This window comes from Sebastes umbrosus, chromosome 11, assembly GCF_015220745.1.
Source record: "Sebastes umbrosus isolate fSebUmb1 chromosome 11, fSebUmb1.pri, whole genome shotgun sequence".
Taxonomy (NCBI): domain Eukaryota; kingdom Metazoa; phylum Chordata; class Actinopteri; order Perciformes; family Sebastidae; genus Sebastes; species Sebastes umbrosus.
Window position 1 is genome coordinate 13825992 of NC_051279.1, and position 27558 is coordinate 13853549.

Genomic DNA, 27558 nt, shown 5'->3' on the forward strand with positions numbered 1-27558 from the left:
ACATAGAAAGAGGACCTTTTGGTCTTGGTCACATGAAAGAAAAAATAATAGTAATAGCAATAATACATAAATAAATAAAATAATAATAAAAAAGTAGATAAATAAAGAAATAAAATAAATTAATAAAAGAGAGAGAAAAAACAAAATTAAATTAAATCACTTATTGTTTTTTAAACATTTTACAAAGTACTGTGCTGCAGCACCAGAACTAAGCAGAGAAATATGCAGCTGGAGCGGACCTGTAATGGATGTTTTAGTGAATTTATTTGACACTCTTTTCTTTGGTACAGTATAATTACCATCTGCAGTTGATGTGGCGTGCCTTGAACGTCACATTTTGGCATTTCAAGTACCATTTAAAAAAAACTTTCACTGTCATATTTACTGTTTTGATTTGTCTCTGATGTGCAGCAACTCATTTACTGCATTACAAACTGAACTTGAAGGCATCATTTTGTGTGTTTTATGAATGAATTTCCTCACCTTTGACCCGCATCCCACCACAGCAGACCAATATACAGGTATGGTGGGTGCACACCTGTCGTTACGTTATGGACTTACACACATGTTGGCCTATGTTGTCACTTTACCATACATAGAGAGTCGGATCACAGTCTTCTTGATCAATGAGACGGATGTGATGCAGTGTAGCTGTAACAACAACACATGAGAGGGGAAATTAGTCTCTCACAGTGTATCAATAAGTCTGTATTCAGAGTGATTAAACTCACATGTTGCTTTCAAGTGCTCCCTCTACGCTCTTATTTGGACTTGTTGCACACTCAAGTGCTTTTATTTTGAAATAGTCATGTTAACAAAACAAACCCTGCTGAGCCAAAATAATTATTGAGTGGCTACTTTTCTTTATCGTTTTTAAAGATTTTACAAAGTAAGCAGCGTAAAGCTACAATGTGCTGCAGCACCAGAACTAAGCGGAGGAATGTGCAGCTGGAGCGGACCTTTAATGGATGTTTTAAGTGAATTTATTTGACACTGTTTTTTTCTTTTGTGCAGTATAATTGCCATCTGCAGTTGATGTGGCGTGCCTTGAATGTCACATCTGGACAATTCTAGTGCCATTAAAAAAACGTTCACAGTCATATTTATTTACTGATTTGATGGGTCTCTGATGTGCAGCAACTCAAATCCTATTTACTGCATTACACACTGAACTTGAAGGCAACATTTTGTGTGTTTTATGAATGAATTTCCTCACCTTTGACCTGCATCCCACCACAGCACACCAAGATACAGGTATGGTTGGTGCTTTTACTTTGAAATAGTCATGTGAACAAAACAGACCCAGCTGAGCCAAAAATTACCATTTAGCGGCCACTTTTATTTATTGTTTTTAAAGATTTTACAAAGTAAGCAGCATAAAACTACAATGTGCTGACACTTTTTTCTTTTGTGCAGCATAATTGCCATCTGTAGTTGATGTGATGTGCCTTGAAAGTCACATTTTGGCAATTCTAGTACCATTACAAAAAAAAACTGCTACTATGAACCAGAAATGATCAAAATGAATGCAGTTTATGTATAAAATGTTGAGATTTCACGCTCCATGAATGCATTTCTGGCCTTCAGAGAGCAAAACACAAACCTACAAGTCAAAAGGTATTAGCTAACAAGTTACTGATCACATCCCTGTTCAATTTTGAAGAAATGATATCTGATATGAAAGCTGATATTCTTTTTTAAAAACTAAGAAACCTATTTAAAATGTAGGAAACCTGATTAAAATACAAATACACAGTATAGCTACTGATTTGATGTGAACTCAAATCGTATTTACTGCATTGCAAACTGAACTTGAAGGCAACATTTTGTGTGTTTTATGAATGAATTTCCTCACCTTTGACCTGCATCCCACCACAGCACACCAAGTATGGTGGGTGCTTTTACTTTTACACCTGCCTCTTACTCTTATGGACTTGCACACCTGTTGGCCTATGTTGCACTGTAGAAGGACTTGATCATACATAGACAGTCAGATCACAGTCGTCCTGGTCAACGATACAGCTGTGATGCAGTCTAGCTGTAATAACAACAACACTATATGACAGGAGGCCTCTCAGCCTGCAGTAGCATCATCAAAGTATCTGACACACATCCAGCTCTGTTACACCACCAGGCTCAGCAGCAGTAGGCCTGTTTGACCTGCACACAGCGACTGTATGCATTACTGTATACCTGTGTTTGCATCATAGGGAACTAAAAGTGACTTCTTGGCGTGCTCTGCTCACTCCCCAGGTGGATGCTCAGTGAGTATTATTATGGTCTGTCACCAGTGGACTTGAGCTCCCCTTGGAGACCATGTGACTGTGTTTTTTTTTTTTCCTCTTGTCTTTTTTAGGAGTTGTATATTATGGGATGTATGCTGCTGCTGACTGCTGACTGCTGCTGCTGGGAGTATTATGGTCTGTCGAGGAGTGTAAGGGAGGGGGGGGGTGTCGCCATGACAACGGGGTTGCTAAGGGGGCTGGGACTACTAGTGGAAAGAGGAAGGAGAAGTGTGCGTGCAATGAGAGCGTGCATGTCTAGCTGTGTGTGTGTGTGTGCGTGCGTGCATGGTGGTGGTGGTGGTGGAGGAGGGGGTGGGGGCAGCAGGCTGGAGAGTATTATGGTCTGTCCGTTTCCGAGGTAACTATGCAGAGTCCTGTGTGAGTGTGGGAGGGGGGGGGATTATTATGGGATGTCTGCCCCCTTTGTGTGTTTGTGTGAGGATGTTAGCTAAGCTGAGCCTGTAAGAGGTTGGGGAGAGAGAGAAGCAACGTGTTCTGGGTCATGGGAGGATCTTCTTTCTTTTCTTTTATTATTATTATGACCATTAGGTTTAATGAATGAGCTCTAAATGACAACAACAACAACAACAACAACAGGCTGACTTGTATTTGTTCTTGCACAGAGAGAGAGAGAGAGAGAGCACACCTCGACCCGGGACTATACTACAGTAAGTTTGTGCACATAGGGTTGCAATGCATGAACTTTTCTATAATATATTGTTTTAACTCGACAGTGCATGCTTGAAATAATAATGCATGCAACTTCATGTGTGTGTGTATATATATACCTGCAAAATGCAACAATGTCAAAGCTATTATTCAACTTCTGTGCATCAATTTAGATCACATGTAATTAATAAAGGAAATGAGGAAGGGATATAGCTACATCAGCCAATGCCAATGCATATTTATATATTTCTTTATTTATATATTTCCTTGCAGCCCCCTCCCTCCCTGTCTTCCTGTGGACACCCCCGGTCGGTCCATTCTCTCCCACAGTCCCACGTCATTCTGCCTCCTCCCTGGCCGACCAGAGGAGCACACAACACCAAGGTTTAGGAGGATTAATCCGACCAGCAACCAGCAAACACAGTACATTATAAACGCTGCAGTAATGTCGGGCAGCGAGGATGAGAGGGAAGACTTTGGAGCTCCAGACGAGCCCTCACTTCTTCACGGTGAGCTCTTCTTTATGTTCTTATTATTATTATTCCTCTTGAAGGAGGTCCATCTCTCTGAGCTAACGCTAGCCTAGCCAGTCCGTCTCTCGACATGATATATAAGACTAGTTAGAGAACTAAGTCAAGGAAGTGTTTGTTGTTTCATGTTTTATGTTGTTAACCCCCGTTAGTTCGCTGTCTGTCTGCAAGAGTGTGAACTGTCAAAGTTTGTTGTGCAGCAGCGAGAGAAACAGACAAGTTTCAACCTGTTCTGCTGTGGCATTCACTGTGTGTGTGTGTGTGTGTGTGTGTGCGTGCACGGGTTGCCAAGTCGTGCCAGTGCGCGCGTCCGTCTGCCCTCCTATTAATATCAATTCAATTTGCTTTATTGATCATGACTGTCAGGTGACTGTCAGGTGAACAATAATGCAGAGCGTCAATTCAATAATAAATTAAAAAAATAACAAAATAAAAACAAAAACATATATATACATATATACAATTCATTAATATATATATATATATATATATATCCCATGTGCAATTGCATATCAATTCAATTCAATTGACTTTATGATCATGACTGTCAGGTGAACAATATTGCCAAAGCGTCAATTCAATATTAAAAAATTAAATAAAAAAAAAAATAACAAAATAAAACAAAAACATATATGTACATATATATACAATTCATTAAGCAAATTACAATATATAGATATTTATTCAAGAATACAGGTTTTAATCAGGCATTTAAAAAGGCAACTTCTTTTCCCATGTGCAATTGCATATCAATTCAATTAAATTTGCCTTATTGATCATGACTGTGTCAGGTGACTGTCATCAGGTGAACAATAATGCCACAGCGTCAATTCTATAATAAATAAAAACAAATTAAAAAAAGAACAAATTAAAAACAAAAACATATATATATATACATATATACAATTCATTAAGCAAATTACAATATATAGATATTTATTTATTTATTTTAAATCAAGAATACAGGTTTTAATCAGGCATTTAAAAAGCCAACTTCTTTTCCCATGTGCAATTGCATATCAATTCAATTCAATTTGCTTTATTGATCATGACTGTCATCAGGTGAACAATATTGCCAAAGCGTCAATCTAATAATAAATAAAAAAATAAAAAAAGAACAAAATAAAACTAAAACATATATATATACATATATACGATTCTTTAAGCAAATTACAATATATATATATATTTATTTATTTATTTATTTTTAAATCAAGAATACAGGTTTTAATCAGGCATTTAAAAAGGCAACTTATTTTCCGATATGCAATTGCATTGCAAATTTGCATTGGCATACATGTATTTTTTTTTTTTTTTACTTTTTATTTTAAACACAAACAAACATACAAACCACAAAACAATCATACAATACCGTTACAAGACTGGTCCATACAAGAGAAAGAATAATAATAATAAATACATTTAAAAAAAAAGTTAAAGCATAAATAAAATTGAGGCACTGCACTTATATAGAAGAGAGTATGATGAAATGAAATGATGAATGAAGTCAAGAATTGTGTATGTGAATCGGAATCACGCCCACTGTCCCCGATTCAAACATTTGTTATTATACAGTTATTATCAATTGAAGTCCAGATTATATTGAACTCCCAGAGACATCTATTATGTGTTGTTGTGGTTGTCTCATAGGCTGTGACATGCACTGACAAATCCTGCAGCTTATATGGCGATGACACTATTTTCTCCAAGTAGATGTTGTATTTTATTTTGGTCAGAGAGGGAATCAAAATCTTGGAGTTTCTCTCTCTCTCTGTCTCTCTGTGGCCTGCAGCATGAGCTCCTGTCCGCTTGTCTCCTCTCTCTCACTAATGACAGCATGTGTCACCCCTGCAGGTGAGGACGAGCCGGAGGATGCTGTTGTGTCCGACTTGGAGGAGGTACCCAAGGCGAAGAAGAAGAAGAAAGCCAAGAAGAGCAGCCGAGAGAGCAGGAGCAGCAAGAGGCAGAGACCCGTCAGAGAGGTTAGTTAGTCTGACAAACTTTGGTAAAAAGACCTGGTAAACAATTCTGTCAAACCACCACGTGGGGTCACATCTGGGGGTGCACACTCAACAAGGGACCCCTGTGAGGCTCTAGACCCTCAGACACTGGCACGGTTTGTGTGTTTATAATAACGCAGAACTAATCATTTATTGTAATGATAAATAATATTGACCTTGTTGTGTCTTATTATTGACAGAATAAGAAACCAACAGGACAAGAAGATAGATCTTTATTTCTAGCCTGATAAAGTCGAACACTCTCTGTCCACACACTTTCTGTTACGCCATGTAAACAAACCACGTACCTATCAGCTGTGCGGTCAAGATTAGAGACTAGAGACGTAACCAGGATTGGAAATTAGCACCAGCCACCAGCCAAATGCTGGTAAAATATGCAAGTGGCTGCTAGAGTTGCTTCACTCACCGGCCCCAAAAAACCCCAATGGTAATCTATTGAGTGGCAGGTGGCAGATGGACAAAAAAAAGTTAAATTCCAACACTGGACGTAACCACTTAAAAGCTGGGTGAGTAGAACTTGCTATCTTCAGACGTCTGTGTTTTTTTAAACAGAAAAAGTTTTTGACTGTGATATTTACTCAAAATGACAATACAGCCAACAGTAACCTAAGTAAACATTCAGGCGATCTCCCTCCAGCCTGCTGCCACCTTATTAAGGTGTTTGTAGTGAAATGAGGAAGTATTGTATCAGATAACGACAGGAATAGCGACAGGAATTAATAGAAACAGGTCGTCAGACAAAAGTTCAGCTCAAAATGTTGCGTTATGCAGCTCGTCGTCGCTCGTGGCCAGTTAGGACATTCAAGTAGAAAACAATGCAATCAAACTGATTTTGTCACTATGCTGGCGTCACATTCTGTTTGGAGAGTGTAATGTGTAGGCTACACACATCCCACATTAGACCTCTCTGCGTTGTACACATTACATTCCTTCTAGATTCAAACTTCGCCTATGCTCTCAGATCTACTTGGACATGAACAAAAACACCCCAAAGTGATGGAGTTTTTGCAGGCAAATAATAAATAATACAAGTCTGTCATGTGCTCCAGAGTTTTGTTTACAGCGGAGAGTGAAGCAAATCAGCTGTGAAAAAGATGCATTAATCATCATTTCTGTGGATAGATGTTGTAAATAGGGCTGTCGACGTTAACGCTATGAGTGATGAACCATGTGCTGGGGATGCAAAAACAAACCGTTCAATGACTGTGCAAACCGAACCGTGCGCTTGTTGAACCGTTGCACCATTATTAAATACAAGCCTGTTCATTATTTGATGAGGCATAGAAGAGGCAATTATCTGAACATAAGCCTACTTAAGTAGCCTTATTTCATGTATAAAATCAGTGTTCATATAATATAGAATACGATTAATTTCTATAATGTAGAAATAACACACTTGTCATTCATTACTATCTATCAGTCAATCAATCAATCTATTTATATATTTTTGAGTTCTAACACATTGGTAATGTTTATGTTTTTCCCTAATGTGTAAAACAAACCGAACCAAAACCGAAACTGTGACCCAAAAACCGTAATACAAACCGAACCGTGGGCTTGTTGAACATGTAATGACCGTGTAGCTCCATGGATGATGGCAGAGCTGTGTGACTTTCCATGCAGACTTCCACTTCCAAACAGAGCCGTAATTATCACAAGAAATCAAATAAAAATTATGACACTTTAATTTCTAATTTACAAAATGTAAGAAGATATATAAAACATATATAAGCAGTAAGCACCAGTGTCTTTGTGTAATTTTAAAGTTAAAAGCATCTCTACATTTTGCAGGAGTTGCCAGTCAGCTCCCCAGAGCGCCTGATAGGAGTAGAAGCAGCAGAGAGAGATGCAGAAGAGGGAGGCGTGCGGTCAGCGAGTGAAGGGAGTGATTATGCCCCTGGGAAGAAGAAGAAGAAACGCTCCAGCACTGCCAAAGATAAGAAGAAAGGAGGTGCGGCAGCAGAGAAAGGAGGCTCATCCAGCTCAAAGAGCAAACGTAAAGACCCAGAACCAGAAGACGATGAGGATGACGACGATGATTGCCAGGTAAAGATTCACTCAGACTGCAGAGTGGATAGTTAATTCCTTCAGGGCTAACACGACCTAACCTCCCCTGGCTGTTCTTTTCAACCCCTCTCCTCCCGCCTCAGCCTAAAAGCTCCACCCAGCTGCTGGAGGCCTGGGGCATGAAGGACATCGACCACGTCTTTACTCAAGACGACTACAGCTCCCTCACCAACTACAAGGCCTTCAGCCAGTTTGTCAGGTGAGGAGTAGATATTATTGTTAGCTTCTACCTCATGATTGAAGGACCTATGTGTGTATAAATAAATATAATAAATAATCACTATATTTATTGCATATTTTCTGTCCTTAGGCCTTTAATTGCAGCAAAGAACCCCAAAATTGCAGTGTCCAAGATGATGACTTTAATGATGGCTAAGTGGAGAGAATTCAGCACCAACAACCCTCTTAAGGTATTGTAATCCTCAACAAGGTTGTAATGAATCATATGTTGCTGTCCGCTGGTGTGTTTGACATTAGAGAGCAGAGTTCCTCACTCTGTGCCGTGTCCTCTCCTGTAGGGTTGCGCCACTGCCAATGCAGCCCTTGCAGCTGCCAATGTGGCTGCAGCTGTGGAGAACATGGTGGTGGCGGGGACAGACGGAGGGCCAGAGACCGGCGCCGCCGCTTCACCTGCAACCCCTCCTGCTCCTGCTCCTGCCCCCGCTCCGGCACCTGCTGCACCCCCAGCAGTCCCGGCACCTCCGCTCCGCAAGGCCAAGACCAAAGAGGGCAAAGGTAAAGTGGGATACATATGGAGCATGATTGTTAAGCTTAAAATGATAAAGGTGGTTTGTTATTTATGAACTCTGTAAATAAAAGAACTACCTCCTGATTAAACTTTAATCTCTGTGTCCTCCCAGGTCCCAACGCTCGCAAGAAGTCGAAGCCCACGCCTAAGCCTCAGCCCAAGCCCAAGCCTAAGAAGGTGGCTCCACTCAAGATCAAACTAGGGGGCCTCAACAGCAAGAGGAAACGCTCCTCTGTAAGATCCCTTCTTTGCCACCTAATTTTTTCTGTTTTACAGAATAGTCTAGGACTGCGAATAATGATTGTTTTCATTGTTGATTATTTTCTTGATTAATCGATTAGTTGTTTGGTTTGTAAAATGTCAGAAAATGGTGAAAAACGTTGAACAGCTTTTCCCAAAGATGACGTCCTCAAATTTTTTTGTGTCCACAACTCCAAGATATTCAGTTTACTGTCATAGAGGAGTTAAGAAACCAGAAAATATTCACATTTAAGAAACTGGAATCAGAGAATTGACTTTTTTTCTTAGAAAATTACTCAAACCGATGAGTAGTTGACAACTAATTGATCGATTTAATCGTTGCAGCTCTAGTAGAGTCTTTACGTTTGAGAATTAGATGATCATTAAGTCAGAATTTTGACAATGTACTATAATGTAATCAGTTATTTCTCTCACTCCCAATGTCCTCTCTCTCTCACTGTTTCTCTATCAGAGTGATGAAGATGAACCCGAGGTTGACAGTGACTTTGACGATGGCAGTTTCTCTGTGTCGGATGGCTCCAACCGCAGCAATCGTCCTAAGAAGAAACCCAAGAGTGCGAAGAAAAAGAAGAAAGGTTGGCATGGAAATATTATTTAAATAAGAAGTCGGTCCTGCTATCTGCATCAGTGCTGGACAGAGATTTAAGAACGTACAGCAGCTTAAGAGGCCGTTCACTTGTTGCGTCTAAAACACGTGGAAAACGCCAGTCGTTTTATTTTACAAGTTGCATGAGAGGTAGTGCTCCTGTCGCGCCTGCCGTTACTAAGCAACCAAAACCTGCGTGCTGCGATGACGACGATGATGTTGCGGTATTTTAGCAGCAAAAGCGTCACTGACTAAACTAAACAAAGTCAAAACAAAGTTAAATGTATTTCCAGCACCGTAAATCCCTCACAGTAGCTTTACTGCTCAATTTCTCTGTGTCAGTTTGGCTCACCTTTCAACCGGATGTTATGACGTCCTCGGACGGAAAGGGTGAAGCAAGTAAAATAGACAAATCATACAGCTTAAAAAAAATATATATATATATTAATTTGTCCCCTATATACAGTATGTACCGTAGACTGATATTTACGTGCGTTCCTGCACTCCAAAAGTTTAACTATTTTTATCTCGGGGAAAAATAGGTGCTTTGGAATGCTGCCGTGTCACGACGGCGTTGCTACCACGTTTGTCTGCATTGACAACAATGGATTTGAGGGCGCAAAAAACGTTGCATGTGAACGGCCACTATGAGGTTTTGCTCAAATTCAAGGCCAAGATGTACTCCTTATGTATCCTTGTCACTGTATCAGTTGTTTCCCACTAATTTCTGTGGGTGTCCTCTCTCAGTAGAGACGGAGGAAGGCGATGGCTACGAGACAGACCACCAGGACTACTGTGAGGTGTGCCAGCAGGGAGGAGAGATCATTTTGTGTGACACCTGTCCCAGAGCGTATCACATGGTCTGTCTGGACCCCGACATGGAGAAGGCCCCTGAGGGCAAGTGGAGCTGCCCACACTGTGTGAGTACCTCTCAGTGCTGTGCAGAGGAGACCATTAGGTCCCAGGTTAGAACAGATTACTGGAGTATGAACCAGCAGAGCCAGAATTATACCTGTCTGTTAAGTATTGTTGTGTGGAAGTGTATTGCTGGAAAGTTGCCTTGACAGGAGGGTTGGTTGTTGGGAAATGGACTTTGTTAATGGTGATTTAAAAATCTTTTTGTGTTCTCCATTTCTCTTTGTCCTCTGCTGCCCCCCCCAACCCTTTTGCTCATGTTCCCATCTATCTTCTCCTATTCCCCACCACACGTCTAACCCCCCCCCCCCCCACCATCCCCCATTTCCTCTTCTTGTCCCTCCCCTCCCTCCCTCCAATATGGCTCCACACGCAAACGTGCACACGCACATGCACGCAATGCACACACACCCCACCCCCGGCGCTCTTGAAAAATCACCCCACACCCCTCCCTTTTTTCCTTTCACTCCGTTCCGCATACCTTCCCTGCCTGTCTGCCACCCTCCTCCCCCTCACACTCACACCACCTCCCTCCGTCTGTAACTCTGCCACCAGGAGAAGGAGGGGATCCAGTGGGAGGCCAGGGATGAGCTCTCTGAGGCCGAAGGGGAGGATGAAGAAGACAGGAGGGACGAAGGGGTGGAGGAGGAAGACGACCACCACATTGAGTTCTGCCGGGTGTGCAAGGACGGCGGGGAGCTGCTTTGCTGTGACACCTGCCCCTCCTCCTACCACATCCACTGCCTCAACCCTCCTCTCCCTGAAATCCCCAATGGAGAGTGGATCTGCCCCCGCTGCAAGGTGAGCGCCGTGCGCTGGCGCTTGTGAGTCTGCGCGTGCGTGTGCTCACGTGGGCATGCATGCAGATGCAGATTCCATCTTGTGCACGCCTACAGTATTTCAGATAAAGCTTTTATTTTGCTGATTTCTAAGTCCTAAAAATACACCATTTCTATTATTGTTCATACCCAATCCTGAATTATTTCCTCCCATTTCCTACTTTCTAACAGTGTCCACATATGAAGGGCAAAGTCCAGAGGGTTATAACATGGCGATGGGGAGAGCCGCCAGCCCCCACGCCTGTCCCTCGACCTGCTGACCTCCCTGCTGATGCTACTGATCCCCCGCCATTGGCTGGCCGCAGGGAGAGGGAGTTCTTTGTCAAATGGTGCAACATGTCCTACTGGCACTGCTCCTGGGTGCTGGAGCTGCAGGTAGCACACACTCTCTGAAACTGAAACTGTATCCAACATGGAGTTGTTGAGAGTTTGTATTTACTACTGTCAAAGTTAACGTGATAATAACGAGTTAACGCAAATTAGTTTTAACGCCACTAATTTCTTTAACGCATTAACGCAACATGTGATTTTTAGGTTGTAGCGGGCTCTAAAGCTAGAGAGAAGATACTGGTATCATATGAAACTAAGGAATCCATTGGTACCAGCCATGTCATACTAGCTTGAAGGGAAGGAGGCAAAATAAAGCTCAAAACTTGCACCAACTTTTGGCAAGGAAAAACTGTCTTTTCCATTTTTAAAGGGGTCCCTTGACCTCTGACCTCAGGATATGTGAATGAAAATGGGTTCAATGGGTACCCACGAGTCTCCCCTTTACAGACATGCCCACTTTATGATAATGACATGCAGTTTTGGGCAAATCATAGTCAAGTCAGCACACTGACACACTGACAGCTGTTGTTGCCTTTTGGGCTTGAGTTTGCCATGTTGTGATTTGAGCATATTTTTTATGCTAAATGCAGTACCTGTGAGGGTTTCTGGATAATATTTTTCATTGATTTCCAATAATAAATATATACATACATTTGCATAAAGCAGCATAGTAACCCTCTCCCATGTTGATAAGAGTAATAAATACTTCATAAATCTCCCTTTAAGGTACATTTTGAACAGATAAAAAATGTGCGATTCATTTGTGATTAATCATGGACAATCATGCGATTAATCGTGATTAACTATTTTAATCGATTGACAGCTCTAGTATTTACGAGCGCACAAGACACACAAACCCAATGGTCCCTTTCTCTGCCTCCCTGTCGCTCTTCCCCAGCTGGAGCTGAACTGCCAGGTGATGTTCCGTAACTACCAGAGGAAAACTGACATGGATGAACCGCCGCCGGTGGATTTTGGAGGCGAGGGTGACGAAAACAAAAGCACCAAGAGGAAGAACAAGGATCCCCTCTTTGTCCACATGGAGGAGGAGTTTTACCGCTATGGAGTCAAGATGGAGTGGCTGATGATCCACCGCGTCGTCAACCACAGGTAGGACACATATGATCTCATATGAAATACACAGTTCACCTATAAAAAGAAGCATATAGTAAATTTAGTTTGATCTGAAGGTGTGGAGCCATCAGACTGAATTGGTATTTTATCATAAAATTGCTGTTTTAACAGATGGTTATTTTATGTCAATTATTGTAGTTACTGATTTTATGTTTTATTCCTAATAAGAAACTGAAATAGTATAAAATGTAAAAAAGCATAGAATTGCAATATATTTTAACTCCCCATAAGAACGATTATTAAGAATATCATGTTGACAAAGGCAATTCATTGTATGAAGACAAAAAGTAATTCTGTATTTATTGATTTTTAGAGATACAAAATGAACAGAAAGTACATGAACAAAATTGACAACACATGAACATTGAGACCTTTCAAGCATGAAAATGACAATAATAGTAATAATAAAAATAAAAATAATAAAACAAATTAAAATAAAATAACAGTAATAATAATATGAAGAGGGAGAAAAATAGTCTTCTAATGTCTATTTACACAAAATCAGATCTAAAGTTTGAGATGTACACTTTTCATTTTGTCTTTCTGGGTTCTCAAGTTAAGTAATTCTACTTATTCTACTTGTATCTCTACTACACAGTCGTACACACCTGGAGAGTAAACGCAGTAATAGTGCTTTACCGTAACTCTTTTTTGTGTTGTTTTTTTCATGTTAGTGTTGATAAAAAGAACAACGTGCATTACCTGATCAAATGGAGAGATCTGCCCTATGACCAGTCAACCTGGGAGAGCGAAGACATGGACATCCCGGAGTTTGACACCTACAAACAGACATACTGGAATCACAGGTATGCAGAGATTTACAAAATGTTGGATAATTCTTCTCTCGTGGTTTATATCAAAGGTTATCAAACGTTTTGGGGCCAGGGACCCCTTACAGGGGAGAACATTTTCCAGGGACCCCGTGATAATTGTAACACCAATTAAGCGTATGCTTACCACCAGTTGTGCTCTTAGATGCTTATAGGAACTATTTGTATTCTATTACTTTTTAAAGTAAATACTTCAGACCTGTTTCATAGCAATAAACAGAAATGCATTTCAATTTGAATCATGTTAACACCACTTTGTTTTGCCCTGATATTCTGTTGCTTTGTGATCAGATGTTGCTTTAGCTTGGCTGGCTTCATAGCTTTTTTCTCTAGTACCTGACGACACATGACCCATTTCGGTCTCCCGTCGCTGTTCTCAATAAAACCAAACTCGATATAACTGTAGTCATATTCTCTCAATTTAGCTAGTTTGGCCTTAGCGTCACTTGACGACGTGGACTGACTCAAATATTTCTCCACTTCTCCACCACTGAGCTAAACTAAGCAGCAGCAGGAACGCTTCGCCGCGTCCTGAGTGAAGTGACTGATTCATGACAGATTGACATAATGTGTTGCAATCATATTTCTATTGGCCCCAAGCTAATGTGTGTGGGAGTAATGGACACAATATATTTGTTTTTATTTGTTTATTGGCACAAACGGTCCCCATCTGTAGATCTGTACTTTTTAATGATACAACACAATTTTATAACTTATTGCCAATTATTTTGTTGACTCCCTGGTAGAGCACCACGGACCCATTGGGCGTCCCCGGACCCCACTTTGAGAATCTCTGGTCTACATGAATGCAGTTGAAAATATGTTTTTATCTCACAAAGTGTCATTTTCTTTTAGAGAGCTGGTGATGGGTGACGAGGGCAGGCCCGTTAAGAAGCTGAAGAAGACGGTCAAAATCAAGAAGGCAGAGCGTCCACCTGCTAATCCAGTAGTAGATGTAAGTATTATGAAACTCTGGAGCAAAGAAAACAAACTTAACACAGCCTTGGTTATGATGAAACTGATCCTGCAATATGTAGTTTTTTTCAATAGAGTAATGAATTATTAATTAAAAAATGAAGCATCGCTGTCGAGTGTATCCGCTGGCAGAAGGGGTATCTTTAAAAGTATCTATCTTTAAAAGTATCTTGAATCAGGACAGATGTGGAATTGATATTCTTCTTGGTTTCTTCCTTCCAGCCCACCATCAAGTTTGATCGGCAGCCCGACTACCTGGACAGCACAGGAGGCACTCTGCATCCCTACCAGCTGGAGGGGCTGAACTGGCTGAGGTTTTCTTGGGCTCAGGCCACAGACACAATCCTGGCTGATGAGATGGGGTTAGGAAAGACTGTACAGACTGCTGTCTTCCTCTACTCATTGTACAAGGAGGTAAGAACAGCATATGCATTTTAAGCATTTTTATGTTATCCTCTCATGTTGCTAGGGATGTCATGATACCAGAAATTTAGTATTTGATTCCACAATTCTCGATACCCAATTCGATATCACGGCAAAAAACACCTTTTTTATTTGTGTTCAGTTTTTGATTGTGGGTTGTGTATGTTTATATTAAATATAATTTATAAAATAAAGAAAATCCCATGTACTTCAACGCACACTCCTTTATTGCCGTTTGCATACCGTATGCAGCATACTGATTTTTGCAGATTTATTATTAATCTCTGATGATAAGCCTCATACGAAGCCCCGCTAGACCCCTAGGAGAAATTTTTTATTAACTCGTTCCCTCGAGTTAGTAACTCGTTCCCCGGATTTCCAATCATTCCTGACAGTCCACGCATTGCTAATGTACGGAGCCCCCTTAGATGTTGTACTTCGGTAAAGCTGGAAAGATCTGGACAGATTCGAACTTCCTGGATCGATAACTCATAACCGAAACGTTGTTCCCTGATCCCTGATATTATTTTGTCCAGTCTGCCCTCCCCTGGCAGTCAATGTTGGTGGGTAGGGTTTCAGACATGTGACACACAGTAAGTCTGTCCAATAAAGGGGATGAGTTCAAAGTAAGGAACTCCATCCTAAAGGCAGGGCAAGACAAATACCATTGTTTACATATCTTGTTGTTCATCAGATAAACTGCGGCTGTGGCCAGCACCTTGTGCGAGTGTGTGAATGAGAAGCGAATTGTAAAATGCTTTGGATAGAAGTGCTTTATTAATGCAGCCATGTAATAAGTAGGGGATAATGTACAGCGAGCCGGTCATTGTTGTGAAAGAAACCCCGACAGGGTGATGCCGCACCCCGATGCGAAGCGGAGGCATCTCTCATCACCCTGAAGGGGATTCTTTCAAAACAATGACCCGCTAGCTGTACATTATCCCGCTTATTACACGGCAACTTACTTAAGAAATCAATAATTTGACACAAAAACGGTCCTCCAGAGTCCGTCATCAGAGCTACGCCCATAGCAACAGTCTGTTATAGAGAAATAACAGACCGTAGAACGCAGTGATTAACCAATCAGAATTGAGTATTCAACACAGCCGTGTAATAATAAATATATAACTTCTCTTTACATGTTAATGTTGATTTTGTCTTCCGGGTACAGGGTCACTCCAAAGGTCCCTTCCTGGTTAGTGCTCCGCTGTCCACCATCATTAACTGGGAGAGAGAGTTTGAGCTGTGGGCCCCTGACATGTACGTGGTGACCTATATAGGGGACAAAGACAGCAGGGCCGTCACCAGAGAGAACGAGTTCTCCTTTGAGGGAAACGCCATCCGAGGCGGGAAAAAAGCATCCAAGATGAAGGTAAAGAAGAAGTAGAAAAAAGAGCAATTGTGATGATATCAAATAAAAATGTTAAAGATCTTCGATATGAATATTGATGAAGGAGTGGAGTCAGTTTGAATTGGTGCCCTGCACACTAGCACTTGCTGTCCTGTATAGTATTAAAAGTCACACTGGTAGGAATTTACATTACAAAAATATGAATGCTGCCAAATTATACAAAAGTTCAACCACCAGTTTTAGTTTGTGGCACCGTACTACCAGTGGAAACAACTGCTTGCAGCCCTAAAAATTGTGTTTAAACTAATGTCCCCCTCTCTCTCTCTCTCTGTGCTTTACAGAAAGACTCAACAGTCAAGTTCCACGTCCTGCTGACGTCCTATGAGTTGATCACCATTGACCAGGCTGTGCTGGGCTCCATTGAATGGGCCTGTCTGGTTGTGGACGAGGCTCACAGGCTCAAAAACAACCAGTCCAAGGTAATAACATAGAGCATTTTGTAGAAGTGTTTGTTTATCCTGTGTTTAAGATGTAATTCTGATTATCAGAAAAAATTACAGTACCTGCAACACTGCTGTGTTGCACATGATAATGCTAACTAATGTATGTTTTTAAGTTCACTGTCCAAAATATAATGTTTTTTGTTTCTCCCTGCCTGTTGTCAGTTCTTCCGTATATTGAACAACTATCCGCTGCAACACAAGCTGCTGCTAACAGGCACTCCTCTCCAGAACAACCTGGAGGAGCTCTTCCACCTGCTGAACTTCCTGACACCAATGAGATTCAAGTCAGTAGCCCCACATGTGGCCACAGCATATGTGGCTGTATTGCAAGTACAATGAGGTACCCAAGTACCCACCCACAATATATTTATGTATTTTTTTTCTGCCTTATTTCCCTGCAGCAACCTGGAAGGCTTCCTGGAGGAGTTTGCAGATATTGCCAAAGAGGACCAGATCAAGAAGCTCCACGACATGCTGGGACCACACATGCTCAGGAGGCTGAAGGCTGATGTTTTCAAACACATGCCTTCAAAGACTGAGCTCATTGTTAGAGTGGAGCTGAGCCCCATGCAGAAGTATGTTAAGAGAAGATGTGTAACAATATATTTTAACAGTTAAAGTATACACTAGGGATGTCAAGAGAACCTATACTTCAGTATACTTCTGATACTTCGATGCGAAAATTCTGAAAACGTGATGGTACTCGTTTTTCTACCGTCAGGGCTTGAGATTAACGGTGTCCCGTCGTCCTGAGGAAGATAGGAAATGTGTTTGGGACCAAGTAAACTCACTGGGTCGACTCGCCCAGGGGACACACCCTATTCTTTCCCTGATAATGCTACATTGCGAAACAACAAATCTGTGTTGAAATCAGTAAGCCGAGAGCTAGTTAACGTTAGCTCCATGCAGGACCGTGCTGCTTACTTGCTGCTAACATTAACAAGCTCTCGTCCTGCCGATTTCAACATGGGAGGTGCCATGGATTTACGTTACGATGCGTTCAGGCTCTATTCAGTAAAAAAAATAATATTTGGCGAAGGTAAATTCTAACGTTATCATGATATGTTCAAATGTAATCTTGTAAAATATAGTTTTTATTGAGAAATGTTTATAAATCCAGCTGTTTGAAGGCGATGTTTTCACAGCAATATCAAATAGATAATAGAGAGATGCAGTATGCAAACAGTAATAAAGGAATGTATGTTGAAGTAGGCTACATGGGATTTATGGTTTTACTTTTGTTTTTTACGGTGGTATCAAATTGGTATCGAGAATCGTGGAATTTCGCTGGTATTGGTATCGATTTCTAAATTTCTGGTGTTGTGATATCCCTAATACACACCTGTGAAAATTAAACCAGTCAATTTCTGGATAGTGTAGGGTATAAAGTCTGAATTCTGAAATATGTGTATAATATATTTTCCTTTGTCTAATCTCTGAAGTCTCTTTTCTCATTATTAAAGGAAATACTACAAGTTCATCCTAACACGTAACTTTGAGGCCCTGAACACTCGTGGAGGAGGAAACCAGGTGTCTCTGCTCAACGTGGTGATGGACCTGAAAAAGTGCTGCAACCACCCCTACCTCTTTCCAACAGCCGCCATGGTACGGCAATTATATGGGAACAAACTGTTTCTTCTGGAGGTGAACTATGTATTGAAACACGTTTAATGCAGTCAGTTTATTCAGATTTCTTTCTCTGATTGCAGGAGGCACCAAAACTTCCAAACGGCATGTATGAGGGCAACGCGCTGACCAAGTCTTCAGGAAAACTGACGCTGCTCCAGAAGATGATGAGGAAGCTGAAGGACGGAGGCCACAGGGTTCTGGTCTTCTCCCAGATGACTAAAATGCTGGACCTGCTGGAGGACTTCCTGGAGAACGAGGGATACAAATATGAGAGAATTGATGGAGGAGTCACGGGCAACTTGAGACAGGAGGCCATCGACCGCTTTAATGGTACGTGCACTCTTTGTATTGCCTAAAAACAGCTGCTCTGGTACATCAGTGTTTAATTTTCTTTCTCTCTATGCTTCTTCTTCTGTTGTTCGTCCCAACAGCGCCCGGTGCTCCCCAGTTTGCTTTCCTCCTCTCAACCAGAGCTGGTGGTTTGGGCATTAATCTTGCCTCTGCTGACACCGTCATTATCTACGACTCAGACTGGAACCCCCACAATGACATCCAGGTATGCAGACTCAGAGTGTAACCTCACATCCACGTTTGTTTGTTTGTTTGGATGAGAGGTGATTATGCTGTTTGTTTCCTGCGTGTGCTTCGTAGGCGTTCAGCAGAGCTCACCGTATCGGCCAGAACAGGAAAGTGATGATTTATCGCTTCGTCACCAAGGCCTCTGTGGAGGAGAGGATCACGCAGGTCTGTGAAAAAGAACACTACAAGAAATTACATCAACTATGTCAGGATACTGTTATCAGCTGCTCACCGCTTGTTTGTCCTCCACCTTCCTCCCTCCACCAGGTGGCAAAGAAGAAGATGATGCTCACTCATCTTGTGGTGCGACCAGGTCTCGGTTCCAAGACGGGCTCCATGTCCAAGCAGGAGCTCGATGATATCCTCAAGTTTGGAACGGAAGAGTTGTTTAAATATGAACTCGGAATGGGTGAGTCGACTTTAACCCACTGACAGATTTAAGATCCAATATGAATTCTTTCAATTATTTGCTTTTATGTTTATCTGTGTTTCCATTTTTTACAATTAACATGGAAATTAAGCAATTTCATCATTGGACAACTTCAAATTTACAATGTCATCATTATTAATAAAAACAAAATATATATATATATATTTATTATTTAATTTGTTTCAATTAATGTTTTGAATTCTGTTTTTTTTGTTAATAATTACCAATGCATATCTTTAAAATAAATATGAATTAATACAAAAAATGATTGTATCACCAAAAAAAACCTTCAAATTTGCAATGTTAAATTGAGTCAACATTACTCAAGCATTAAAAGGTTAGCTAGATACTATCGGAGAGTTGTGAGAACAAAGAGGTGGTACAACTCGTTTGTCCTGAGAACATCAGAGGTCTGTAGTGGATCAGATTAAGACAAATTGTAATTATTATTGGCTTTATTAAGCTAAATCAAATGTTTAGCCTTTGCTCATTTAACATCATTCTGATCCTCCTACACCATCTGTCACATCAGTCGTTATATATTATCCATAACTTGCAGCAGGATGGCATGTTATAAGATAAGAAGCAGGTGCAGTGAGAAACTCTTGATTTAAAATGAAGGTAGTTGCAATCTTTGTGAGAAAAATTAACAATATTTTGTGTTTTTTGCTTGTTTTTGTTGAAAAAAAAATAATCTGTAATGCACACTGTTTTGTCAGTGGATGGCTACTCAGCTGTTTTAAGCATTTAACTTAGATTGGATAAGTTTACCTAACTTTTGTGAACTGCACTGCACATTATTATGTTTGTGTTTGGGAGATAAGCAGGATACTAACGGTCTGCCCACCAAGTCTGTAGTTTTCGTTTGAGTTTTTTAATCCAACATCCGATAAAAAAACAGAAACCTTGCACACGATGTGTTTTATTATTCTCTTTGTTGCGAAAAATTGCAGTACAAGACAAATCTGAATTAATTACGTGGGTGCAATGGATAGCACTATTCCCAGACGGGGCTAATGAATGAATGACACGAGCAAGAAGCTATCGTTTCGCTGCCTAGAGCTCAGTCACTACTGTTTAATCTTTCCTACATCCTTTGTTTTGTTTACCGTCCCCGATCCAAGCTGTTCTGCAGTCATCTGCCACAATCTATCTTTAAATTTCTGTATTCTTTTATTTTTTTATCATAAAGTGATTTGTGCTGGGAGACAAAGTGAATGTTAGTCATGCACCGAACATTTTTCACTGCGCCTTTTGGCACTGCAATAATACATTTTAAGTGTTTTGTCAGTTCCCATAGGCCTACACTTAGGAGATAACCATACCAGACATTTAGTAGTCGATACCAATATATATATATAACCAAAATATATACGTTTACATATTACGTTGGTATAAGAGTAGCGTAATGTAATGTGTGCGTTGCGAGTGAGTGGTCAAGTGACAGAGAGAGAGATGCGCTACAAGTTGCCTGGTGTTATTGAATGTACAGTAGTGTTTCACACACACACTCACACTTTTTTCCCTCCCGACTTGTGAAATGAATGAAAAATTAAAATATTAAGTTGCACTCAACAGATTTTTGGTCGCATATGGTCACACTCTGGAGCCCTGTGTCATTTTGGATGTTGATGTTTGCACAGACTAACTCTGACATTTGACGGATCCGAAAATTTAACCTGTTTCAAAAACTTAAATGACGGCCCAAAGTTTCGTAGTTGGTGTGTAAACGTCATTGACAAAACGTGAGGTCTTATTTGTTTTTAAAAGTGTGTCAATTAAGGACGAAAAATACGGACTTAATGTGCAAAGTCTTTAACACGGTTTTGGATAAGGAGTTGGGGATAGAGTCTTAAAATGGGGAGAGACTTTTCTCTTTCTGAAGTTGAAAGATCACTCCACCACTGGGATGCCAGTCTGATCTGACAGATGTTACAGGGAGTAAATGTAGTTTTCTGCTTCCTTCCTTTTTTTATTTGACTCATTCGCTTTCAGGGGACAACAAGGAGGATGACAGCAGTGTGATCCACTACGATGACCACGCTATTGACCGTTTGCTGGACAGGAACCAGGATGCCACAGACGACACTGAGCTCCAGAGCATGAACGAATACCTCAGCTCCTTTAAAGTGGCCCAGTATGTGGTCAAAGACGAAGACGATGAGGTATGACTGCGTCTACAAAATGTGTGAATTTTTAACTTAATTGTGTTGCTTCAACTGTTTGACAGCTACGTTGGGGATGCCTGTAGCTAGAATAGTATAAAAATGTCCTAAATCCACAGGCGTTATGAGCATTCCTAATATATATCATATTAATGACTCTTTGCTTTCTGCGAAAAGGAGGAGGTGGAAAGAGAGGTGATCAAGCAGGAGGAAAGTGTTGATCCTGACTACTGGGAGAAGCTGCTCCGTCACCACTACGAGCAGCAGCAGGAAGATCTCGCTCGAAATTTAGGCAAAGGCAAAAGAACTCGAAAGCCAGTCAACTACAATGACGGCTCCCAGGAGGACCGAGGTATAAGACAAGGTACAGAACAACATCTAATGCAACCTCTTCTTGTTTGTGCGTGCTGTGCCGTTCTGTTGGTGGTGTTTTATGTGGTGTTGTCGGTCCAGTGAGTGCATGGCATGAAGTTTTATGTTATTTGTATTATTAGATTGGTAGATATGTGTTAGTTGTGTGTGCATTTAGAAATTGCTAGTTTCTTTCTTCTCAAACCGAGCATGTTTAAAATAATTGATTTGAGACAGTTTCATAAAGGATCATTACAAAGTCCGCCTCATATCTGAAACACAGTGTGTAATGTTTAAAGAGTTGTTTACACTGCTCAGTGCAGTTATTCAGATTCAGTCTCTCCCTTTAGTCCACTTGATACAGACTTATTTGAGCAAAGAGAATTCAGGGTCACAAGGACAGCAGCAGCAGACTTGTGAATACCCATGAAAATATATTGACTAAATAATGTATTTATAGAAACTGAAAAGCAGCAGCTCCCCCTCCTGGATAAAAGCCTGGTTGACAGTAACTAAATGGGGCTGCAGCTCTACGAGGATTTTGGATGTCTCTTCTTTATTTCCTCCCTTCAACATTTCTGTCTGTGCTCCCTTTAGATTGGCAGGAGGATCAGTCCGACAACCAGTCTGATTACTCGGTGGCCTCGGAGGAGGGCGACGAGGACTTTGACGAACGGGCTGAAGGTAAGGCTCACTGGTTTGATTGCTGCTGTTAAGAGAAGAGGTATGTGTGTGTGTATACGGCGTATGTGCTTTGGTGGCCACCGCTCTATTTATGTGAAGGTATAGATGTTCCATTCAAGTTGTTTGAGTTTAGTCTTTAAGATGTACTTGAGATTAAAGCCCCCCTTCAGGCAGAGTTACTTCCTGTTTTTTGTTTTTTTCTCAAACGGAGAATGGGGGTGTGGTCAATAGCCAGACATAATTCATTACCATGGCAACCAGATTGCATCGTTTTTCAACCCAGTTTAGATGAAACCAGCTACAGTAGCTTGGAAAACACAATAGCTAGGTGGCACTGAAGTTGATGAATTTACCGTTTATCAGACCACAAATGAGACAAGAATTAACACAACACATCGACTCTTTCTCACTCGCTCTCTTCTTTACCGTCTCCTCCTGGCGAGGCGGCCGTCTGGCTGCTGCTGCACCGAGGAGCTGCACCACACACGCCGGCCACAGCGCACTGCAGGACGGATAGACATGTTGCTGAGGTCCGCCGTTTGAATGCAGTTGCGGGATGTTGTGGAGGTGCACCGACCACTCTTGCCTCATCTCCCAGCACCGACACCGCACCGGGCTGCACTGTGATCCCTTTATTTCTCTAAAGGGACTTTTCTCTTGTTTACGAGGCAAACCTCCAAAACGTACAGAAAATGCATTTCAATTGTGATCCGTCCTGCGGTGCGCTGTGGCCGGACACAACACCGACGAGCAGCATCGGCTGCTTTCCATTAATTTATCTCCAGCAGGAGGAGACGGTGAAGAAAAGAGCGCCAAGAAGCAGCTTCTACTAAAGTCATACGTCATCAAACCCGTTAACAGTGTGGCTAATCACCATCGTCAGGAAACGACTCAAAAAAATATGAATTATCACAGAAATGCCAAACTACACTGGAGGGGGGGCTTTAAGATTTGGTCCCAGCAATGCTTGAGAGGGATGTAGACCTTCCTGTTCGAGCCCCAGTTCTTTCCCCCCCACTAACATCCTTCAAACCACCTCTACATATGTTTATTCAGATTCAGATGACAGCTATGATATCCTCATTGACAACCTCTACAACAACTCACAAAACGCCACTTGCAGCTGCATCATCTGCTTTGAGCGTAGAAAGGAAAGAAGAAACAGAAACGAAAGGGAAGAAAAGAACAAAGAAACAGGGAAAGAACATTAGAATCAACGGTTTCTCGGCCAGCTGAACCGTCTACCTGCACTTTAATGAGATTTTTGGTGTTCATATTAACTTTTAATTAAGGTTTGTTTGGAAAAGGCACTTTCAGTATTGTTTCAGATGAAATTGTTCCCTTGTATGTATACAATTTCTATAAGTTGATATGTTATTTTGTTCATTTTTTTAGTGCAAAAAGATGTCCATGTTTTGTATCGATTGTTTTATTTAATTATGGCTCTGTTACTTCAGTTGCATTAAATGAAGTATACCACCACGACACTGCTTTCAGTAGTAAATGTTCTGAAAGCTTTACGCTTCAAGAAGAAGCGTTTAATGTAATAGTGCCGAGAGATTGTGAGGAGGGGGAGCTTCAGCAGGATCAGAGTGAGCCATGATGTAAGTGGAACATCTTTAGGACGTTAAGGACACACATGATGATGCTTGAAAATCAGTTTGATTTTTCACTTTTCATTTTCATGGCCTCAGTGAAACGTTACTGACTGGAATGTGCACTGAATCTCAGATGGACTAACTCTGTTCATGTAATTTTAGCGAATGCCCGCAGACCGAACCGCAAAGGGTTGAGGAACGATCGGGACAAACCTCTGCCGCCGCTGCTGGCCAGAGTGGGCGGGAACATCGAGGTGAGTTCCTGAAGATGAAAAATCAGCACAAAAAGAAGAGAAACAATGATAAAGTGACTTCCTAACAAATTTTTGTTATTAAGTTTGTAAACATCTTGACCTCTTTATTACTTTTCAGGTTTTGGGCTTCAATGCACGGCAGAGGAAGGCGTTCCTAAATGCAGTGATGCGTTATGGGATGCCGCCCCAGGATGCTTTCACCAACCAGTGGCTGGTCAGGGACCTCCGAGGGAAGTCTGAGAAAGAATTCAAGTGAGTCTCAATGAGATGCTTTTCTGCTTGTTCCAATATACGTAGGCAGCGCTGGATATCAAACCTCAGTACTTTTTTTGGTGTTGACCAAAATGTGTCTGTAACGAAAACTATCGTATGAACTGATTAGAGTTTGGTGGTCAAAGGTCACTATGACCTCACAAAACACATTTTTGGCCATAACTCAAGATTTACTCAAGTACTGAAAGTATATAAAATGGCTGCAGCTTGCTGAGCTCGGAGCAAGCGCCGCAGCTTTCCATAGACATTGCATGGCAGCTCGCCAATGCTTGGTTACAGCTTACTTGGCTGGGCTGTCATGAATCTATGTATTTTATATGTATCGTTTTGTTTGATTTATATTTTCTTTGTGCATTTCTGTGAAATGTGCGATATCTCTCAGAGATTTTGACATTTTCCAAATGTATAATTACCGTGACATCCGTCCAACTTCTTCTTCTTCACGCATGTTCGCAGGGCCTACGTGTCTCTGTTCATGCGTCACCTTTGTGAGCCGGGGGCTGATGGAGCTGAGACCTTTGCAGACGGTGTCCCACGTGAGGGTCTGTCAAGGCAACACGTGCTCACCCGTATTGGTGTGATGTCACTTATAAGGAAAAAGGTATGGTTTACCAGTTAGAAAAAAAAACGCTGCAAAATATGTTTAGATAATTAAAGTATTTAATGACTGATTGAGTGATGGGCTGACTGATTGACGTGTTGGTTAACAGGTGCAGGAGTTTGAGCATGTGAACGGTCAGTGGTCGATGCCCTGGATGGCAGAGCTGGAGGAGAACAAAAGGGCTGCGGCTTTGGCTGCAGGTGAAGACCCAAAGACTCCTTCTACTGGGACCCCTGCAGACACACAGCCCAACACTCCTGTTCCAGGTACACACACACACACACGTCATACTCCGTACTGGATTATTAAGAGAACGTATCCTATGTGATTTCTTAGAATATAGAAATGATCACTGCGGACAGGTTATTTCATTTCAGCTTCATGATGCTTAATACTGTAGTTAGACTGTTATTTATTTTGCAATAAGAACCATCATAGACACATACACTATATGTTGTAACACTGTCATTATGGGGATCCTTTGACAAATGACATGCATTTCCATTTCCTGTTAGCCCTAACCTCAGCACCACATGCTTTACCTCAACTTTTACCCCAGACTCACAAGTCAGTCTCTGAATGCTTCGCTCATCTAGAAGACAAGCTCCCTGGTTTTGTTGCTAAAACTGTGTGGAAACAATTATGGAGTTCAAAAACAACAATTTGCATAGAAAAACCAATCCAAAGTCTTTAGGACGGCCCTTCATGTTGGGGTGGTGACATGCAGAAGTTGTGTGCGTTCAGACACTTTGTTGTCTCACTGAAAGATATGTTATAATTTAGTCTTTGTGCAAATACAAGTATCTCTTGACTATCAGCTCATTCCCTGACACCCTCTTGTGGATACAACCAGAAAAACATGGAACAAGTAATAACTGTCCATAAGACACTTGTTTTTAAAACTTATTCAGCTATTAAGCTTAAAAAAATGTTTTTATTGACAGCTATAACAGAGACAGAATGAAATGCACTCTTTGCATACCTGTTGTTGACCTGTGTGTTGTGTTTCTTGTCAGAAGATTTGTCTAAATCAGAGGACAAGGAAGACATGAAGAAGGACGGCGAGGATGGCAAAGGAGCCAAGAAGGCAGATGATCCGGAGGTAAATTCTGCTTTTATATCCACATCATCAATTTTTGTTTAAGTTCTGAGCTTCAACATTTTACTTGAATTTGCAGATTTTATTGTAATTTGAAACTGTCTTCCTCTCTCCTAGATTATTGAAATCCCAGATGAATCTGAAAAATCCCCCGCCCTCGAAAAGAAAGAAGAGGAGGTAGACTCCGCTGCAGAGAAGGAGACAGGGAATGGAGATGAAGTCAAGGAGAAGGAGGCGGATGACACGAGCAAGGAGAAAGAAGAGAAGGACAAGACGTCGGAGACGGAGAAGGAGAAGGAGAAGGAGAAGGAGAAGGAGAAGGAGACACCTGCTGAGGTCAAGGCTGAAGGTTCGGAGGGCAAGACCGAACCAGAGGAGGACAAGTCTAAAGGTGAGGCAGCTGTTTTCCATTGTATCTTGTTTCCTTATTTCCTTTTTCTGTCATTCTAACAGTGCTTCTCTTGTTTCAGCTGAGGAGGGAAAAGATGAGAAGATGGACACCAGTTCGCCAACAGAGGAGAAGAAAGGTACAGGTCAACAAACACACACACTGAATGTAAATTTCATTCTTCACTTTGTAAAATGTGTAAAACGTTTGACTCAGATGGAGATCCTCAATACATTTATAAGGTAAAGCTAAATGTAAATTTCAACAATGCCATTGGTATCATAATTTAATTTCACCCATGTTTCATGTATTGAGTTTTAAACTGTGTTTCTTGCTGACGTGTTTCGGTTGTTTTCTCGCAGAGCAAAAAGAGGAAAAGGATGCAGTGAAAACAGACGAGTCTGGCAAACTGCAGAACGGAGAGAACACCAAAGAAGGAGCAACAGCTGCGCCGGTGGTTAACGTTAGTGAAGAGAAGAAAAAAGCCACCAAGCAGAGGTTCATGTTCAACATCGCTGATGGAGGATTCACAGGTGGACACACGCACACACACACACACACACACACACACACACACACACACGCACACACACACACTTTTTTCTCTTTGTCTCTTTTTTTTTTCTCTTTGGTTTCTGTCTTTTGACCTCTCTGCCCTCCTCTCCAGAGCTTCACTCTCTGTGGCAGAATGAAGAGCGGGCGGCCACCGTCACCAAGAAGACCTTTGAGATTTGGCACCGTCGCCATGACTACTGGCTGCTGGCTGGAATCATACAGTATCCTTTCAAATGGACAATTTCCTGTTAAATTCTCATGTGTGATTGCTGTCTTCCCGTCACATCAGAGCTGAAATTATTAGTTGATTAATCAATTAGTTGATCCACAGAAAATTAATCTGCAGCTGTTTTGAAAATCAAAATATATATTTGACTTCTCAAATATGAATATTTTCTGGTTTTCTTAGGGTGCTTTCACATTTAGTCTGCTTTAATCAACCCCTGGTGCAGTTCGTTTGGGCGGTTGTGAACGCAGTAATCGTG

General features: G+C 41.3%; 1 protein-coding gene across 4 annotated transcripts in view; it reads left to right on the top strand.

Moving 5' to 3' along the window:
* Window positions 1–2682: 2682 nt before the first annotated feature.
* Window positions 2683–27558, top strand: part of chd4b (chromodomain helicase DNA binding protein 4b) — a 28311-nt gene continuing 3435 nt past the window's right edge. The window contains exons 1-37 of one of the 4 annotated variants that reach the window (XM_037784723.1): window positions 2683–2953; window positions 3228–3463; window positions 5339–5466; window positions 7297–7551; window positions 7656–7771; window positions 7883–7982; window positions 8091–8307; window positions 8433–8554; window positions 9033–9156; window positions 9918–10087; window positions 10638–10883; window positions 11093–11296; window positions 12150–12361; window positions 13060–13191; window positions 14071–14170; window positions 14413–14604; window positions 15785–15985; window positions 16306–16443; window positions 16630–16751; window positions 16869–17042; window positions 17931–18072; window positions 18177–18426; window positions 18528–18652; window positions 18748–18840; window positions 18943–19084; window positions 21101–21270; window positions 21448–21634; window positions 22219–22305; window positions 24066–24157; window positions 24276–24409; window positions 24887–25031; window positions 25141–25297; window positions 26048–26133; window positions 26248–26521; window positions 26601–26657; window positions 26881–27051; window positions 27186–27294. In XM_037784723.1, the coding sequence (XP_037640651.1) occupies window positions 3400–3463; window positions 5339–5466; window positions 7297–7551; window positions 7656–7771; window positions 7883–7982; window positions 8091–8307; window positions 8433–8554; window positions 9033–9156; window positions 9918–10087; window positions 10638–10883; window positions 11093–11296; window positions 12150–12361; window positions 13060–13191; window positions 14071–14170; window positions 14413–14604; window positions 15785–15985; window positions 16306–16443; window positions 16630–16751; window positions 16869–17042; window positions 17931–18072; window positions 18177–18426; window positions 18528–18652; window positions 18748–18840; window positions 18943–19084; window positions 21101–21270; window positions 21448–21634; window positions 22219–22305; window positions 24066–24157; window positions 24276–24409; window positions 24887–25031; window positions 25141–25297; window positions 26048–26133; window positions 26248–26521; window positions 26601–26657; window positions 26881–27051; window positions 27186–27294 (5438 nt within the window). In that variant the 5' untranslated portion in view covers window positions 2683–2953; window positions 3228–3399. Of the gene's footprint in view, window positions 2954–3227; window positions 3464–5338; window positions 5467–7296; window positions 7552–7655; window positions 7772–7882; window positions 7983–8090; window positions 8308–8432; window positions 8555–9032; window positions 9157–9914; window positions 10088–10637; window positions 10884–11092; window positions 11297–12149; window positions 12362–13059; window positions 13192–14070; window positions 14171–14412; window positions 14605–15784; window positions 15986–16305; window positions 16444–16629; window positions 16752–16868; window positions 17043–17930; window positions 18073–18176; window positions 18427–18527; window positions 18653–18747; window positions 18841–18942; window positions 19085–21100; window positions 21271–21447; window positions 21635–22218; window positions 22306–24065; window positions 24158–24275; window positions 24410–24886; window positions 25032–25140; window positions 25298–26047; window positions 26134–26247; window positions 26522–26600; window positions 26658–26880; window positions 27052–27185; window positions 27295–27558 lie in introns of those variants that run through there. The other 3 variants (XM_037784720.1, XM_037784721.1, XM_037784722.1) reach the window with 3 other exon arrangements.